Below are 19,923 nucleotides of genomic sequence, written 5' to 3' on the forward strand. Positions count from 1 at the left end.
TTTCAATGAAAATTCAACAGAAAAAAAAATCAATAGAAAAAAATGTTGCCTCTGAACACGTCAGCTGTACATAAACAATTTATTTCATGGAGGCAAGAAACTGGCAGCAGTCATGACTTTTAGTCACTACAAAAATTACCGTATCCATACTGGTGACCTACCCTCGGGACACTATACAATATTACAAGTCTGTTGAATGACTGGACGTTCCTCCATTCTTCATTTTAAAATCAGCACCATAATAACAGTTTTCAAATAAACTTTTCCATTAAAATGTACAAGAAATACACGTAAGTCCATGGAAATGTTCACTTTCAGGGGTTAAACATGGTCACGGGGGTGGGGTTCAACCACTGATTCCAAAGAAAGCAGGATCTGGCTTGGAAAATGGATCTGTATTGACAAAGTAACTAAAGGGAAATCTTACCTTTTTAACTTCATATTTAATGGCAAGCTTAATTCTGCTCAGGCTTGGGCGATGATGCTCAGAGCAGACTTGTATGTTCACATCTCCATTCAGAATAGCCTCGACTTCTTCTGTATCCCTGCAGAGATCCAGCACACCCACAACAAAGTCCTTGCATTGCATAGATAACTTCCTGTAATCGTTCTAATGAGACAAAGAGAAGCAAATGTCATTTGATGCCCTACTTCGAGCGAGTGACACTTATCCATGTGAAATTTAGGGCTCGCAGAAGCCGTGTGAAGCTGCCAGGTTTGATTTGAGGAAGATCTGTGGATTCCACGAATAATAAGCCATTGCCTTCTCCAACACTTAACGCACTGTTTTGTGGGATATAGGCAAAAACTTTACCCCTCCTCGTTCAGATTGCCTGGTGACGTGTGCTGAATGATAAGTCATTACCACTAGGTGGCATGGATTTGCCTTTAATGACTGCAAAGCCTGAACTTTTAGGGTGTGATGACAACTACACACTTCTGGTCATTCTCTTTTATTTCACCCAACAAAATTTAACTTTCTCCAAATTCCACAATATGTGCATTTCCATTCCCTACCTCTGTTGTATCCCGAGAGGAGGAGAAAAACATCTCTGTCATTATTAAACAGCTCTCCACTATTAAAACTGAACTGAATACATTTTTTAAATCACATACACAAAGTTATTTCGCATACCCTGTGAAAATACACCGATCAAACTGGTGGATCTTTTATTAAATACTTAAATGTTTAAACCCTATTATTACATTGGTCTTAGGCACTTGCAACCCATGTGATTTTTTTTGTGTGTACAGTATGCAATATATTTACATGTGCGTGTGGTTTTATATACATATAAACTCACAGACACACACACAATCCATGTGAGGAGGAAATATGCTCTACTGGAATGACAACAGGAAGCAAAAGCATTGCTTAGAGGAATACACTTTTTATTAAGGGAGCCCAAGCATTGACTTGGCTTCGAAGAGAATGACAGATGCAACAGCGGGACTGGAGGGAAAACTAAGATGATTGTGAGCTGCATTAAAACGTCATTTTGTATTTGGAGATCAGAGAAATGCTTAGGCAAGCACTACACCTTGGTGTAGTACTTTTCACTTTTGTATTTTAGGTAGAGAAGCACAGATCTGGGAAAGGACCTCCTGGGATGTCTGGTTTTACAAGCAAACACGTCATTTAATCCTTTGTATAAGCTTTTTGGGCTCCATCTTAGAGGCAGGTAGGTCCTCCACCCTATTTCTCCAATGCTCAGACTGACATAGCTTCCTTCTCTAATAGTTAAAAACCTTCCTCTAATTTTCAGCCTAACTTTATTTGCAGCTGGCTTATACCCCGTGTTCTTCTGCGGGCATCATCCAGTAGCTTAAATTGGTCTTTTCCCTCCCAGGTGTTTATCCGCTGATGTATGTATACACAGCAATCATATCCCCTCTCACCTCCTTTTTTCCAGGCCACACAGCCAAACTCTTTAGTCTCTTTTGTTTGATAGTCTCATCATTTCCTAATAGCCTAATGGCCCTTCTCTGCACCTGTTCTAGCTTCAATGCATCTTCCGCAAACAGAATCCTCCATAATTCTGGGAAGTGAAAATCTCCCATGACACAATTCCCCATATCTGTCTGACATGACAGAGCCACTATCCATAGCAACATCTGATCTGGATATGTAGCAAATTCTTGGCTCTTTCTCAACAGAGTTCTTGCTGGCATCCTTCCCCAAAGAGATCGTGACTCCCAAACTCCGCTCTATCTGTATTTTTCTTATCTCTTCATAATCATTCAGATCATAAATATACCACTCTACCATCTTTACATTTATTTCTGTCTTTCCTGAACAGGACCTATCCTTCAATACCTGTGTTTCAGTCATAATTGGTATTCCAGACATCAAGAGGTACTTAAATAAAGGTCAATTTCTTACGTTCTAATTTATAACTTAATGTGCTGCAAGTCAGCAAATTTTTAAGATGTTGAGTCCTTTAAAAGGAAATAAAAAATATTAGCACCAGAATGTGGCAATAAGCACTGCGCTATCAGTTGAATTGCAATGAAAACGCCAACTTTATTGCATTGCCTAAATACATTTCTTTATTTTCCCACAGAATATAAAAATGATGCCTAATTTCATTTTACCCAGATAATAGGATAAATACATTTAAATAGCTCTAGAAGGGCTTCCAGAACATAACATTCATTGTAACAGTCCTCCAGGAAACATTAAAAAAAGTGATACATATTTAACTCTATAAAAATTGTTTCACCTAAAGCCTCCCCCCCCCCCAAATATCCCCCCAACCCATTAATCAGTGATTGATTCTTGCACATTGGCATAAAAAATAATGAGAATACCATGACTGAAACTGAAAAAACCACAATGACATTTAAACAAGATTAAGGCTAATGTTAATATAATAACAAAACTATGATGCACAGACTCAAAGCAACTAATACAAATAAGAAGCACACCACAAGCTCTTACAGCCTGGAGAGATCTTTTCAAATTAGTTTTGATGAATTAATTCAATTCATTGGCTCACCTAATTAGGTGATCAACCAAAATATAAGACATTTAAACCTGTCTTTGATGGAATGATACAACTAAAAAAACCCCAGAAACCCTTACTTTATATTTCTAACATTCAAACCTAGTAACATGCCACCCTTCTGTAAATTCTTTTAGCCATAGACTTTCAGGCTCTATACAGGCATTAATTGACAAGACCAAAAAGCACCACATGAAACAAGTGGTATTATTATTAGGGTTTCTTGAAAATTTTTCCACAATTTTTTTTTTGCCAAAAATATGATTTCATTGAAACTGAAAAAAACATCCAGAAAAATATATATTTTGATGATTTTTAATGATTTTTTTTTCAGAACAAATCAAAATAAAAGAGTGTATTTTCATACACTCTTATGCGTTATGAGGTTAGACTTGATTCACTGAGCATGGGCATCACCTGTAGGTGATAGGACAGATGGCTTACATGGGAAGGCGGGAGCTCTGGGCTTAGGTGTGGAAAAAAAAAATCCTTGTGAAGTATTTGTTGCTGAAAGATATCAATGCCAAGTTGGTGAGCTGGAACCTAGTCCTACAGGATTACGACAAGCAGGTGATCCACTTTAAGAGGAATGGAAAATGTGATTACCGATGCCTGAGGTGCTGAACTAACTTAGACTGTGAAAGAATTAACCCAATCTGTTGAATGTCTGTACACATTTGATCACAGCTCCAGGACCCAGGAAAGCCTAGCCACTCACCCTAGCCCTGGCTGTGTTCTTCTGACCCACTCTCACCTTGACCAGGTTATTTTGAGCCTCCTGATCCCTCTACTCCCAGATGGACGATCCCCATCACAGACCCACAAACCCCCTCCACAGATGCAATAGTCCTCCCTGTCCCGCCCAGCATTGTACCTCCCCTCCAGCCCCAATTTACAGATCCTCCATGTAGCTCCTGGCACTGGCAAATGGCTGTACACCCTGCTCCTGCTCTGTGTTCACATGGCTACATGATTGTGGCAAAAGTCATACAAGACCCACAGACAGCGAGAGGGAAGAGAAGCAGAAAGTTACCTCCCAGTTTAATTATTAGAGCACTCAACTCAAAGAGGCTAGACCTTGTTTTCAAGCTCTGGTCCAGTGAATACTTAAGTGTTTTTGAAAAGGGAAACAGTTTCATTAGCAGAGATTAAGAAATCCCCACCCCAGACTATTCCAGGCAGGAAGGCTCTCAACCTTCAAGATGCCCCTCAAGGGACTCAAAGCATAACTTTAGTGAATTAAGTGGCACTCCATTTCAAAATCTAATGTATATAATACATTGCTTACTTCCTTGTAGTGAGGGTGAGGGTTTAGCCAGGCAGGGACAAGCCTAAATTTGCTCTACCAAACTGGGGCCTGGAGACAAGAAAGACAGATGAAGACTTAGCTTGGGAATCTTGACAGTGCTCAGCCTTTCACCACTTGGGTGCTTGTAAACACACTTAGAAGGAGAAATGAAGGCACCTGGAGGCTGAGGCTGGGCAGGAATTGAGCGATCTAAATGCTGCATTTAGGAATAGAAAGGTCCTTTAGTGGATCTAGCCCAGAAAGCATATAGGTAGGATTCTGTCAAATAAAGCAGCAGTGGGAAGGTTAAGATCTTTCTGGGAGGAAAAATGCTCTCATTGGGTATGTCTACAGATGCAATTGCTGCTGGATGGGTTTACTTCAGAGTAATTTACTCTGGAGTAAACACACCCTGGGCAGGCATCTACACATGCATTCATTTGGGAGCAGATTTGCTGTTCCTGGCAGCAGTCTGCTCTTGCCCCCTCTGGCCCTGCACCAGCTGCCCTCCAGGGTAGCAGGGAGCATGGGCCTAGGAGACAGCAGTCTCCTGGTGGAGACTGGGAGATTGCTCCCTGCCCCCAGGAGCTGCCTGCTGCTGGGGCGGGCTCTGCTGTTGAAGCTTGAGTGGGGACTATGTCCCTCTGCCCCAGCAGCAGGGCACACCTGGCCCTGGTTCTCTGACTGGGGGCAGGGAGCTTGGAAAGAGATGCAGGGGAGGGGCAGGTCCCAGCCCCTTGCCTCAGTCCGCCAATGGGGCAGCTAGCAGTGAGCCCCCAGCTCATGGATGACTGGTGCCTCCTGAGTCAGGTGGGTCATGTGCCCCTCCCTCCCCAGCGGCCAGTCAATGACTGGGGTGGGTACCCCCATGGCCAATCTTGCTGACTGGGGTGGGGAAAGAAGTCCCCTGCAGCCAATCGCACCCACACACAAGTGCAAGCGGCACTCCTGGAAGTGGCAGCAGCACTACTCCTGGTGCCCCCACTCTCCCACCAGTGCTCACGGGGGGGCACCCATGCTCCCACCTACCCCCCTGCCCATCACCTAAGTGGGGAGTGCTGCCTGTCAGGAGGTGTGCCAGCACTCTCAGAGGGTGCACGTGCACCCCTGTGCACACCCTACATGTTGTCACTGCCTCAGCTGGATTCCCCACTCAGCTGGGGGCTCGCTGCTAGCTGCTCCACCAGCAGATCATGGCACCTGATCAGGTCACAGGGCTAGGACTTGCCCCTGACTGGGACTGTTCCTGGCCAGCCCCAGGCTTCATAGGGAAGTCTGCATGTGCAGCCTGGAGCTGGCTGAGGACTGTCCCATTTTGGGCAATCACCAGCCAGCTCCAGGCTGCATGTGCAGACCTCCCCGTGCAGCCCAGAGCTGGCTGAGAACTGTCCCAGTCAGAGGCAGGTCCCACCAGCTCCAGGCTGGGTGTGAAACTCTTCCCATGCAGGGAGCAACTTGCCCCAGCTCCACAATCATGAAGCTGGGTGCTTTCTGCTGGGTGCTGGGTGCTTTCTGCTGCTGGGTCAGGGGGACATTGTCCATGCCCAGGCTCCAGTGGCCACCTCGGCAGAGCCCACCTCGGCTCCAGTGGCCACCTCGGCCAGAGCCCACCTCGGCAGCAGGCAGCTCCTGGGGGCAGGGAGCAATCTTCTGCCCCCAGCTGCTCAGCTTGCCAGGAGTGAATTTGCTCCTGGTCGGCTGTCTACACATGCCTTCCTGTGCAGTAATTACTTGGCAGTTAATCTGCTACTTGCATTTGCAGGTAATTTGCCAAGTAGAGCAAATTACTGCGTAGTAACGGTCTGCACGTGTGGACGCAGATCCTTACTCTGCAGTAATTTGCTCTACTGAGCAGTAAAGTTTTTTCATGTAGATGTGCCCACTGAGGTTTCCAGCACAACTATCCACACTGACGGATTAGAGGATCTCTTTCTGCTTTAGTCGTTGTTACACAGACATAGATTCCAGTAATTAGGGATCTTGTAGGTCACTGAAAGAATATAGCTGCAAACACAATCTGCTCTTGGAATTAACAAAAAACAGAAGCAGCAAATATAGAAGGAGGGGCATGAGATGTCAAACTGCCCCCAAGCAATGGAGACAATTAAGCCTGGCATGTGTGAGAACTTTGCTAAGCTTTAATAAACCCCTCTATTTATAAATTTCTTGCAAGATTCACAAACCGTCACCCTGAGTAAGTGCCTTTGAAGCTGCTCTGTCACCAGCACCGTGTCATCTGACCAACAATAATACATGTCAGCCTAAAACCTTTTTCCTCTTAGGTTTCTTAAGGAGGGAACAAGCTATGTGAATCTACATAAGTATCCCTAAAGCAGCAATACTCTAAATGTGTCATGCTGCTTCCACCAGTGAGCTCAGAAGATGCTAACCTGGATCACACCTCTCGCTAGCACCCTGTTTCCACTTCTTAAAGTGAAAAACTCCATCACGCTCTTTGTCCTAGGACAGGTTAGTTTTATGTTCAGGACAATTTTTCCCTTTGTTTAAATGGACAAGAGAAAAGTACTAGGGATAGCCAGACAACATCACAGAGCAGTATCCAAAACCCAACCAGACAATGCGCTAGACAACATGCCATCATGCGGGATAGCAGCCTGCTCATGTCAAGGTAGCCTTCATGAGCATTAATGTAGGGTTTGGAGCTCAGGGCTCAATGATCCTCATAATGCTTCCATAAGGCAGGATGGGTTGGTTACTGCTTATACTTGTACCAAAGTAGAGACTTGTTCACAGCTTTTTGGTATCATTTTTGGGCTGCCCACAGTATGTGTCTTTATTAGTATTTTTAACTAAAAAGAGTGAATACTGTGCATCTCAGGTAGCCAAATAGCCCATTTCCAACAGGCTCTTTTAAGCTTTGAAGATGACAGATACAAATAGGGTAACTAAGCATCTATATCGATGATTCCCAAAGGCTGTGCAGAAGAGTGCTGTGAAAAATGACACTTTATCATGATCAAAACCAGCCTGCAAGCCCACGTCAACTTACGTCTGAAAATATGGCAGTGGGAGAGCAAGGCAATTAACACTGCCATTGCTCCCCCACCTCTAAATTTCCAAGCCCCAGCTGCACCAGCCCTGCAGCCCTTACCTCTTTTCAGGTGTAAGAGGGCAGCATATTGCCAGTTTTAGTCCAGAAACAGTGCGCCCCAGGCATCAAAAGTTTTGGAGAGAGAGATCTATATATAAAATATATAAAATGCTAGACCAGAAATGACATTAAGAAGGCAGAAGGGTCATGAGCAGTATGGAAAGTACATTAACAATATTATTAGCTGGGATACACACTTATACCACCTATGCTATAAAAAAACCCTATTTATTCCCCATGCATTTAGAAGGTGCAGTATGCCAGGAACATATTTTCAGCTGTCACCATAATGCAGCAGCGTAGCCACTGGAGGTGAAAATAAGAGAGCCAGGAAGGGGGCGAAGCAAGCTAGATCTGTCCTGCTGTACCTACCACTCTGTTTAAACAAAGGATGGTCATTTCCTGAGTCTTTTACTCATGAGTCTATGGTTTTGCTTTGGCAGGCACAGAGGCTTTGGAAGCCCTGATTCAGAATAATGCACTCTGTTGCTCAATCAGAGGTGAGAGAGCACAGGATCCTGGGAAACAGTTCTGCTGTGGGGTGTTAGCCTATAGAGAAAAAAAATGAGTATCCTAGCCCTCTAAACTACATGTCCCAGGAGGCAATGGTTCCTAATAAAGAAATGTATGTGATAAGGTTATTATTGAGCTTTTCTACGCATGAAACAAGCATGCCCAAATCTTTCGCATAACTATTGCTTCCCCTGGCCCCTCCCACCACAAAACATGGTTAAATCAAATCCTTGGTTTTAACTGCTTCATTCAGATACAATATTCTAGGAATTTTGGGGACAAGAAAACCTAAAACATAGTCTGCTTAGGGTGACCGTATGGGATAATGTGAAATACGGGACAAGCCCCCCCCCCAACCTTCGCCCTTGCAAATCAGCCATGCTGCTGCAGGCAGAGGCGGTGGGTGGTGTGGTGCAACTCTGGTATTACTATTTAGGAAATTAAGGGAGTCAATGGCCCATTAATGACCCATTTTTCTTTACTTCATAGGTAAGAACAACCATCTCCCTTTTTTAATGATCATTTCAGTAATCAAGCTAACCTGTTTTAGGGCTTCCTATTTCACAGCTTGTGCCACTCTGCCTCCCTGCCCTGTGCTTGGGACACTCATTTTTATTTTCGCCTGCTGGCTGGGACCAGCCTCAGAAATTCAGGATTGTCCCAGGCTAACTGGGACATAAGGTCACCCTGCTTTAGCAGTGAAAAAACCATGGTCTATAGATTGCACTGAATCCTCCTAGTACTAGGTGCACTTCTCAGTGCACTTCTCAGTGTGTCTACAAAAGACGCTTAATGCGCAGTAGACTATTTCTACTGCACATTGGTGTGCTGCGGCAAAAACTGTGCTAATGCTCAGTAGAATTAGTCTACTGTGCATTAAGCATCACAAAAAGACCATGCACTGTTGCTACTGTGCATTAGCACCAGCTACTGCGCATTTATGTAGTCCCTCATATTAAAGGCACTAAACTTAATGTGCAGTAGCACTGGCGCATTAATGCAGGTATAGATGCACCCACCCAGTCTCTTGCAGGATTGAACCCCTGGGGAAAATATCAGCCTGTTTGCAGGTATAAAACTGGTTCAGTTTACATTGGATAATAGGGATAGGGAAATACTGTATCTTCTATAGATAGGCACAGTGCATCAGGAGAGATCAGAATAAATGTTTTAAAACTTTGACAATATCATTTAAAAAAACTAGAACATAATAAAAGGCCTCTAAATTAGTCATTTCCTGCTGCTTCTGACCCTGTTGTGCATGTAGAGATAAAAATGTCTAATTTTGCTGTTTTGAAAAGGCTGATGGTACTTGTCATTCACTGCAATTTCTCTGAGTACCCTGTTATTATCTGTTGATTATGTTCTAAATGAACTCTGTCATGTCTCTGCATCTGTTCAAAACCACCCAGATTTCTTCGGAAAGGAGCTCTTTCAGGTCAAAGGGACGGAGTCGTAGTTTAAGTAAAAAAAAAAAGGAAAAAACCAAGAACAGTGAAACTACCCTGAAATAACTTAATTTCAAAACCAATTACAGTCAGCAATTGAAGGGCCATCTTAGCAAGCATCTCTAAAAGGCTGTGCTTTATTCCGTCAGGAATGTTTCCGCTTAGGACTCAACATCTTCGTTTTGACCTTCACCTGTTATGAACTGTCCCAAAGGGTACTAAATAGCCTCTATTCACAAATGCTTGACTGGAAGTTGAGGTTCTCCACAGCTGCACAGGAGAACACAGCAATTCACAGGCTTGAGTGCGCAATCCTAAGCATCTTCTGACTATATCAGGGCAGACTTACAACGATGAAAAGCAAGTTTCATAACTGAATGTACTTTATCTCAGGATCAAAAAAGCCACAGACACCTCTAATACAATACAGGGCTTTTCATCTAAAACGTAAGGATATTCTGCAAAGAGTTCCATCTTTCACACTTTTAGGATTCATCTATGTATCTGCCCACTAAATGTGACTTTAAAGTAAAGCATGGCATTCACAGACCAGCTGTAATGTGCGATGACAAGAGAAACAAGACAGATTAAAAAAAAAAAAGTTTGTATAGATGAGCAGAAAATCACAGAAGTAAAAAACCTAGAAAGAGACAAGTAAGAGGGGAAAAGAAAAGGTAGATTTATACCCTAGATTTCAGATCCAGCCTTCAAAGATATCATCATTTCAAGTACTTATAGTATATAGTATAAATATTTTCCAAGCAGACTTCAGACAAAATGCGTTTGATTCAGTTTAGTACATGCTGGCCAAATCGGATTTCCTTCTGCATATTTATATTGTGGCATACGTTTGACACATGAGGCAGGTACTGGATGTGTGGGGAGGGGAAGGAGAAAAGAAAAGCAACTGAGAAAGGGGCTGCTCCTCTATAAAATTCTATTATATTCTGAGCTTCTTCAAGGCTATGAGAGACTCAACACACTCTCGACACCTGCTGGGATCTAGCCATGCGATGCTCATTAATGGCCTTCCTCCTTGCAGTGAGATGTGCTGAGCTTTGTCATCTGTTTTCATAGCTGTGACTACTTGGGAACAGATTTAAGTGGATCTCTCTGACTTCCAGATGGAAAGCCTCCGGTAGAACCCCTGCTGGTTCAAGTTGACGATGATGCATTTATTTTTGTCTCTTCGTTTTCAGAATAGCATGTCAAGGGGATTGTTTTTTTTTCTTCATTGCCTTTCTCCCTTGCATGCTAACAAATCAGAGAGCTCAGGAACTTCAGGTGTTTGCTTAATATTCACTAGACGTGTTCATAAAAATAAAGTCTGTGAGCATTTTAAACCTTTCACCACACAGTTGTGCATCACTGCATGCTCTTAGACTTGCCAACAGATGTCTCCAGTCCCTTTTTCAGTGTTCCATATCTTGACTTCTTCACCCCCGATGAGCAAGGTAGAAGAAACAAGCTGTTTGAATGCACATGTTTGACATGTTAAAAATGTGGCTCTGTTCCTTTCCGGATTTCTTGGGCCCTTGGAAGCAGAGTCAAGGAAAGCACGGAACCTGTTCATTCTCTGTGGAGTGCAACGTTGCAATCAGGCTTGGTAGAGGAAAACTGCTTTTTGAAGATGACTTCTTTAGAAAAAAATAAAATACGAGGAAGCATCAGTAGACAATGAAAGTCATGCAGTGAAACAGCTAGAGGACAAAGGTGATAATGCTGTCTCTTCTTCAGCCTGGGACTCTGGAGAATAATATATGGAGTGGGCTGAGATCTGAATTCAGCAGGAGGCCAAAATACAGTGAGTCTCCTACTGCACCATGAAAAGATTCAGCCTTGCATTATTTCAGCCTCTTTAGTGGTTTCTTATGCCATAAGGAAGAACTTCTTCATGGTAAGGATGGCCAGAATTTGGCATGGGCTTCCATGGGAGGTGGTGCTCTCCCCTACCTTGGGGGTCTTTAAGAGAAGGCTGGATAGGCATGTGGCTGGGGTCGTCTGACCCCAGCGCTCTTTCCTGCTGAGGGCAGGGGGTCGGACTCGATGATCTGTTGAGGTCCCTTCCGACCCTACATCTATGACTCTATAAGCAATGGGGGTGATCAAAAGCAGTCCAAACAAAACTGCATTCCCTGTTCCCATTTTCCTATACAGGCTGATTCTCCAGATGGTATTTATTGTCTCATATACCACAGTCATGTGACTGCCATGATGCATTACTTCCTTCCATGAAGGAGTTAGACCTCCATGTAAGTTGGTATTTCACTGTACCTACTTTGCTACTAACTGGGCATGTCTACACGAGACGCGACAGTGACGTAGTGTCAACAGGCGCTAACCGTGATGCCACCACTACTGTGCAACAGCAATGAGCTCATTGCTACTGAGTAGTAGGGTCTAAAACGACCTGTGCACCACTGGGACTGTGCAGTATGTTGCCAATTTAGCAAGTACAAAATGACTGTGCAGTACCAACTGGGCAGTCAGGGCCACATGTCGACACACCCACTAATGCTACCTTTTGTTGGGGTATTCAGCAGAATGGCACACATTGTATACCAGATTTTTAGTCAAGTTAGGACGTTTTAATCTTCAAAAATGTAATTTTGAGTCTTCATATTTTATAACATACTTTTATTTTAATCATTATTTACAATTTTTTCTTTCCAGCAAGAACTAAAGAGAAAAAAAAGTAATTTTCATGTAACAGAGCTATAGTATGGTATCCTTTATGGACCAAAGTTTAAATGAATTGCCTAAGTGCACTTTCCTGAAATCCTCTACAGGACTGGCAGTGTGAATGGCGTCTAATAGTTTCACAGCATCTGTGTTATACAAGTAGAGCTCTGAATGTGTTCATCTGAATGTTGAGTCATGTGTATTTACATTTAATATGGCCCTATCACACAATGTAATATCTTTGCTGATTATTGATTCACAATATTGAATGCACAGTAAAAATCATTATGACACGTAATTACTGGGTATGAATAAAAGCCATTCTGTTCATTGCTGAATGTGTCAGGTACCTCTAAGTTTTCCATTCATTTAATGGACTGTCAAAAGCAGCATGGGAGACAGAGTTCAGAAAAGAGGTGAGTGAAATGTTTCTAGTGAATAATTTACCCACCAAAAGGTATGGTTTCAGGGGTGCCTAAAAACTGTTTGTGAAAATTCAGGTGGAGCCTGGTAAATTGCTTTAGCTGAAAACATTTTTTTTGCTAAAGAAAAGGTGACCTGTTTAATTTTTGCCATTTGGTAAACAAAGCACTATCATGTTTCCCCCCATTTCAAAGCAATGTTCCCCGACTAAATGCAGCTACATTCTTTGGCCAGAGAAACCAACAAAAACATCAATTATTCACAGAGTTATAGTGGAGAGGGGAAGTGGAAAATTTTGGGATTTGACCGACCCTTTTTCTGTTTAAATGAAAAATGAGTCTAGGCATATTGCCTCTGTCTCGACTTGTTTCAAACTCGAAACAGCAAAATCAAAATGAAATGATGGGCTTTGAAACAGCCTTGAAACGAAACGAGGGCAGTCAAAATGTTTCAAAAGTTTTGCCTGCAGGGAAATAGAAAGTAAGGAGAGGGAGGGGGAAGAGGAGGGAAGGACTGCTTTCATATTGGCTATGTAGCTGGCCACTGACTGTCATCCTTCCCTGAGGTCCCTTCCAATCCCAGTGCTCTGGGGGAGGGATGGAAAACACACACACAGTCACACATGTCACGACTTCCGCCCGTTAGCAGCCTGAGGTGCAGTTTCCCAGAACCCCCCTGCACCTACCTCCTTGAAACTTGACAACCTTCATGCCCTCAACAAGGGCTGCCTTCCCTACAGTTTTCACCCCACTGTGCCTTAACACACACACATGACATGAGTTTTGCTTTCAAGATTTTGAGGAGCAGTTTCCCAGAAACCCCTCAACCTATCTCCTTGAAACTTGGCAGGCTTTATGGTCTCAGAATGGTGTTTAACACAGCCCCATCAGTTATGCTAGTCAGTGGGTGCATCTATATATGCACTTTTAGGCGGTTTTGTGCTTCCCTATTATAGCTTATGGGCAAAACATTGAAACAGCGGTTTTGAAATGAAATGCAACTCGAAACAAAATGCTGTTCTATCAAAACGCCAGTTGAAACAATTGTCAGCCCTGGATGTTTTTAAGGTAGAAAACCTTTGAGCTGTTTGAGAGGTTTAAAAACTAAACCTGACTCTCTCTCTCTCTCTCTCTACTCTACTGTTTCATCTGCTTTGGGAAATCACGACACCTGTGAATGCCTTTTACATTCTGATCTTGTACAGTTTCAGATCATCCCGTTTCCAAGAATGATTTTCAAGGAAGTGTCATAGATTTCATAGACATTAGGGCTGGAAGGGACCTCGGAAGATCATTGAGTCCAGTCCCCTGCCCAAAGGGCAGGAAGTCAGCTGGGGTCATAGGATCCCAGCAAGATAAGCATCCAGTTTGCTCTTGAAGGTGTTCAATGTAGGCGCTTGAACCACCTCCGGTGGCGGGCTGTTCCAGACCTTGGGGGCTCAGACAGTAAAGAAATTCTTCCTTATGTCCAGCCTGAAACGGTCTTGTAGTAGTTTATGCCCATTCGACCTCGTCATCCCTTGGGGCGCTCTGGTGAACAAACGTTCCCCCAGATACTGGTGGTCACCCTGGATAAACTTGTAGGTGGCCATCAGATCACCCCTGAGCCTGCGCTTTTCCAGGCTAAAGAGCCCCAGGGCTCTCAGCCTGTCATCGTAGGGTCTGCTTCCCTGACCTCTGATCATGCGTGTGGCTCTTCTCTGGACTCTCTCAAGCTTCTCCACATCCTTTTTGAATTGTGGAGCCCAAAACTGGACGCGGTACTCCAGCTGCGGCCTCACCAAGGCCGAATACAAGGGGAGAATGACGTCCCTGGATTTGCTTGAGAAGCATCTATGGATGCAAGCCAGCGTTTTGGTCGGTTTACTAGCTGCAGCATTGCACTGCAGGCTCATGTTCATCTTGTGGTCAATGATGACCCCCAAGTCTCTTTCTTCCTTAGTGCTAGCCAACATAGCACTGCCGAGCCTATAAGGATGCTGCGGGTTTTTTTTCCCAAGGTGGAGAACCTTGCATTTATCGGCGTTGAACACCATCAGATTCTCGTCCGCCCACTTGCTGAGCCTGTCCAGGTCAGCCTGGATCACCCGCCTGTCTTCTGGTGTGGATGCTTTGCCCCAAAGTTTGGTGTCATCGGCGAACTTGGCCAGTCCGCTTCTGACTCCAGTGTCCACATCATTAATGAAGATGTTGAACAGTATGGGTCCAAGGACAGAGCCTTGGGGAACCCCACTGGTCGCAGGACACCATGATGAGTGACTTCCATCAATTACTACCCTCTGGGTCTGACCACGGAGCCAATTTTCCAGCCAGTTTATTTAAAAGCTTCTTGAATTCACATAAGCATGACTGGTCAAGAAAACCACTTCAGTTTCCCAGTGAGGACGGGACTTGGACGTTTCTTGAACTTTTTATTAAATGCAGGGTATTTCCATGGAGCTTTGGGCAAGCACCTACATTGAACACCTTCATTTTTCAAGCACCTACATTGAATACCTTCAAGAGAAAATTGGATACTTATTTTGCTGGGATCCTATGACCGCAGCTGACTTCTTGCCCTTTGGGTGGGGGGCTGGACTCAATGATCTTCCGAGGTCCCTTCCATCCCTAATGTCTATGAAATCTATGAAAACATCCCTTCCTCACTGTGATTGCTTAAGCCTTATGTGCTGCATGGCCTGTCGGGTGTGTAGCTCCTCCCCTTGACTCACCTGCCATGACTTTGATGTTAAACTATCAAGAGAGGGGGGTTTCAGTAGAAATCTTCCTGGGAGGGCCTCCCGACAGACGGCAGTACTCACAATTGCTTGGCACAATGTTCCATGGGGCTCCGCCTCCCCTACACCCCATCCACTCACCAACTGGGTGGATATCCGTAAATGGTGATTTGTGGCCCTGTAGGATGGCCCGTGGCCTGCCTTCCCTAGTCTCTTTGCTTTTCCCCCTTTCGGGTTTTTTTTTTCTCAGAAGAAATTTTCCCCTGAGGAGGAGAGGGCTGTGGAGCTGCCTCCTTTACCCCTGCCTCCTCTAGGGGGTTCAAATGCCTCCTCTGTCCCGCTGCCTGCAGGGAACTTAAAGGCCTCCCCTGGCTCATCTTCAGTGGGGAGCTGGAGAGCTTCCCCTGCTCTGCCTCCTGCAGGGGGCTCAAAGGTTTCCCCTGCGCTGCCTGCGGGAGCCGCGCAGGCTGTGTCGCTCCCTTCCCATGCAGAAGCCACAGCACATCTAGCATGCTGCCCACCAGCGCTCTCTCTCTGACTCTCGCCTGCCCTGGTTCTGGCGGGGCTTTTAAACTTTCCCGCAGCGGCCTGTACGGCCGCCGTGATTGGTCCAACTGTCCCCGTGTGGGAAACAGCTGATAAAACAGCCAGCATAACACTGGTTCGCACGGCTGCAGCCATGGTCCCAACTCCTGCTCCACTGCAGGAGGTAAGTTATCCCCGCCGGGGGTCTGTTTCCGGGGTTTGGGTCCCGCGGGGATTACCCTCCCCTCTTCAGGAGCCTGTGGTGGTGCCTCGCCGCCACACCCATGTTCTCATGAAGCACGTTAGCTTTCACTGTGAATTTCAGAAACCCATGCACCCTCCTTGTGTATTTGTTGTGTTCGCTCTACCATTTAGGGCTTACACGGTAGAAGCATATATTAAAACACCACAATACCATTCAGCATAGAAATAATGCCACAATCCGATTCTATGCAAAGGTTTAACTATTTACATTTAGAACAGAAATGGCATTGCCTGACAATAGTTTTTAAACGAGCATATTTGAAACCTCAAGCGTGGCACGGCAGTTTTTCGGTCTAGGAAGGTGCTTGTTTATTAATGCTCTTTCCTTATAATCGCAGCCGGTTTTCAAGCTTGCAATACAAGCAAGCCACATGCTTTGGATTCCTAGACTAATTAAAACATTTTTCACCTCCCCTTCTTGCAGATTTTCTCAAGCTCATTTGAATGTTTATGCTGAAACACCTGTTTCCACAAGATAAAATATTGAGTCCCTGGATGTCACCCTTTAGCAGAATAGATCGTACAATTCTTCGGTAGGCACGTTGCAAGCAAACGCATGGAATCAGTGAAAGGGAGAAAATTCTCTCCCAACTCCCACCCTGTCAATGGCTTCTCTGTTTTTTAAATACAAACTAATGTATTTCAAAAGAATACTCTGCTAATGCTCCTGGGGAAGAAGAACTTCTGATTTGTTTCTGCCACAGGCAAAAGGAGGTTTATCATCATGCAGCCTAATGCCGCCACTCGGCTACATCAGCGGCAAATATTTGCATTGTGTGAGGGTGCAGTCTGTTGAGAGGTGCTACTCTTAAAGAGAGACAAGCCTACCTCCTCTTAGGGAATCCATGTTGATGTAATGGAATATTTATGTTAATGGCTCATATTAATGTTAAAAATCCAGTCCAGTGTATATCCCAAATGCCCTGCACAATGGTAGGAATATGCCGCAGCATTGTGGTGTCCTGGAAGTTTGTGTATCATCCAATCTGTCCTCTCAGACAAATCTCTGGGTTGTCTGTAGGCTACAGAAGACTATGCAGTAAATCTATGTAAATGTGTTGTCTGTGAGACAGAGTAAGGCCCTATGTATAGCACCATAGTTGCTCTCAGGCTGTGTATCTCTTCCAAATATGACTTAGGATGCTCTTAAACCCTCTGCTCTGCCTATCTGTTTGTCCAAAGCAGTCCCAGGCTCAGCAGGGAGGTGACAAAGACATGGGCCAAGACACAAGAATCAGCTGGAAAAGATTAGACCCATATATAAATACACCCCCAGGACTCAAACACCTATCATTTGACATTTCTTCCCGGATACGTCTGTCACATCTCCTCTAGCTTGTTACTTGTAGTCTTTTGCTACTGGAAGAGGACAACTCCATCCATGTCCTTAAACAAGACTAAGTGGTTTTGTTGTTGTAAATATTTTATCACTTTGCCTTCAATGTTGCCTTGGTTCTTTTCTCCCTGGGGACACGCTGCTTGAAAACAACCATGTAGTGATAGACTGCCACAAAATGAGACTGATTCAAACCAGAAGGTAACAGCATTTAAATCAAAAGCCTTTGGTTGCAAATACATCCAGGTTCTCACTTCCCCTGAGCATAGCTCGACCTGGCATTCCTAGCTTGGTGACTGATTCTGTAATGTGCAATTCTTTGTGCTCTGAGCCATAGGGTTGGAAAGGACCGCAGGGGTCATTTGGTTCAACCCCCTCCTGGTGCCTCCTGAATCTGGGGGGGCACCCGCAGAAACCACTGACAGCGGCAGCCCTGTCGGGGGGGCACCAGCCCTATGACAAAATCAGTGTTGGCCAACGGGGGGGGGCACCAGCCCCATCAGGGGGGCACATGCACCCCTGTGCGCCCCCTACCAGTCGCCTATGACCCCCACTCCTTCATGTCCTTTGTTCTTATATCTCCTCCAAGTCTTGGCCCCAAGCTGTATTAATGTAGAAGGAAAAAGATCCCGTTCTCAGTCCAATGTGAAAGGTAACACACTTAGCCACTGCTGACAGTAAATATTTTATTGAACAAAACACAGATTGAGCGTGTGGAGCTCACTGCCGACAAGTCTTATTAGACCAAAAACTTAGTAGGCATCCAAAAAGAGGTGCATACTTCCACAGATAAAGCACAACAGAGCAAAGGAGAGCTTTCTAAGAGATATAAATCCTCAGGTTTTCTAAGCTAACAACCTACTGCCTGGCACTAGAAACAAACTTCCTCCATGGAGTCATTGTCCTGTATTTGGAGTTTTGAAGAAGCCTGTAGTTCTTGCTATTCAAATGCAGCTCCAGACCACATAGTTAGCTGCCCTGATCCCATGTGTTAGTATCTCTTTTCCCTTCTTCTAATACATTCGGCTGGTTCATTTGGCTTGAACGGAGTCAGAAAGTTCATCAGACACACATGGTGAAAAAATACAATGCTGCCACTGAATCTGCTTCACGTGGTCCTGAAGCTGTGCTGCTTCCTGGACATGGAGTATTTCTACGTTCAAGGAACTGAGAGGATCACCAACAGATAAAATAATTAAATTCTCCCTTCCCACTTTAGAACTGCCATGATTAGTCAAATGCCAGGTATTTCAGTTCTTGATCCTCACTAGCAGTCTATTATTTTCAGGCAGCTATTTAAGTCCAAATATATTCACTGCCACTGACGGGTGTATATTAATAGGAGACTCAATATAACTGAGCATGTCTCTGTTTTGTTTCAGGCTGTTGGAAAAGGAAGAGCTATTGGCCTGGAGAGAGGCCAATCTGTTCAGCAGAAAAGTAGCTGGCTACCAAACCTCAGTCGCAACATTTGCTATTCCAGTTCCCATCCTCCCTCTCCCAAACCACTCAGCCAAATATCTCCATCGTCAAGGGTGGCAGAACTAACCGGAAGTGGAGCTCATACAGACATCATCATCTCCTCCCCCATGGCAGATGTGTTATTTCTGTCCCCCTTGGAGTTTCAGCAATGGTTCAGACCAATTCTTACCTGGCTGGTTAGAGACTGGGGAAGAAAGCGCAGCCCCAACATTCATCATCCAATATTTTATTTTACGATTTACAGGACTACACATAAATCCCTAGGTAGCCTGGCAAGAAGATGGCAGTGCTACAGGAGAGAGATGCAGATGTGGAAACATTCCTCATTGCCACTAACTAGGGCTGGGCGAATAACCAATATTTTGTTTCAGCAGTTGGACTAAACTAAGGGAGAGGAGAAGTCAGATTTCCAGGAGAGCTCACGCTTCCCTTTAGGATATCCAAATACAGCCCCACTTCTCATGCACTTACACGTGCTCAATATTAATCACAGATGTGAGGAATCCCATGGAAATAGATGGGATTATTCATATCTATATAGAAAGGGAAGAGTTCTCTAGATCAGGGGTTTCAACCTTTTTTGATCAGCGTACCCCCAGCAGCTGGTCCAGAAGCGGGGAGTCCCCCAGTGGCTGGTCATCGAGCAAAACTGGAAGTGCTGGTGGCTTCTCCGTGCCATTGCTGCATACCCCCTGGGGCCTTCCAAAGTACCCCTAGGGGTACATGTACCCCCGGTTGACAACCCTGCTCTAGATCAAGGTCCAAAGACCCAGACTTTTCAAATGTGCTCAGCAGGGTCAGCTTTTGGAAATCTGGTCCCGATTGTAGGTGTAGCCCCGGGTCCCTTTGGCTATATTGTTAGAACTGCTGGAGAAGTAGAGAAGACTTTAAAATATGCCACGGTACTTTCTAAAATATAAATGTTCCAATATGAAAAAAAAATGTGCATGATTATGTTTCCCTGTTCTGAAACGAGTCCAATTCCTGAGGCTCTGACAGTGGCGAAACAACAGATTTGGCAGTAATTGGGAGTAATTTCCACACTGCACTGGTGAAAATTCTCTGTAGAAAATTACATTCAAGGAAATTGCCATTTTTCCTCAAGTAAATGCCAGAAACCAGAGTCCCA

At 44.5% G+C, this 19,923-nt stretch overlaps 1 protein-coding gene across 1 annotated transcript in view; it reads right to left on the reverse strand.

Annotated features, from left to right (window-relative positions):
* Positions 1–19,923, reverse strand: part of TRPC7 (transient receptor potential cation channel subfamily C member 7) — a 122,016-nt gene that overhangs the window by 80,609 nt on the left and 21,484 nt on the right. The window contains exon 3 of the mRNA XM_059733423.1: positions 428–610. Within this exon, the coding sequence (XP_059589406.1) occupies positions 428–610 (183 nt within the window). The remainder of the gene's footprint in view (positions 1–427; positions 611–19,923) is intronic.

The sequence above is a fragment of the Alligator mississippiensis genome, chromosome 9 (genome assembly GCF_030867095.1).
Source record: "Alligator mississippiensis isolate rAllMis1 chromosome 9, rAllMis1, whole genome shotgun sequence".
NCBI classification, from domain to species: Eukaryota; Metazoa; Chordata; order Crocodylia; family Alligatoridae; genus Alligator; species Alligator mississippiensis.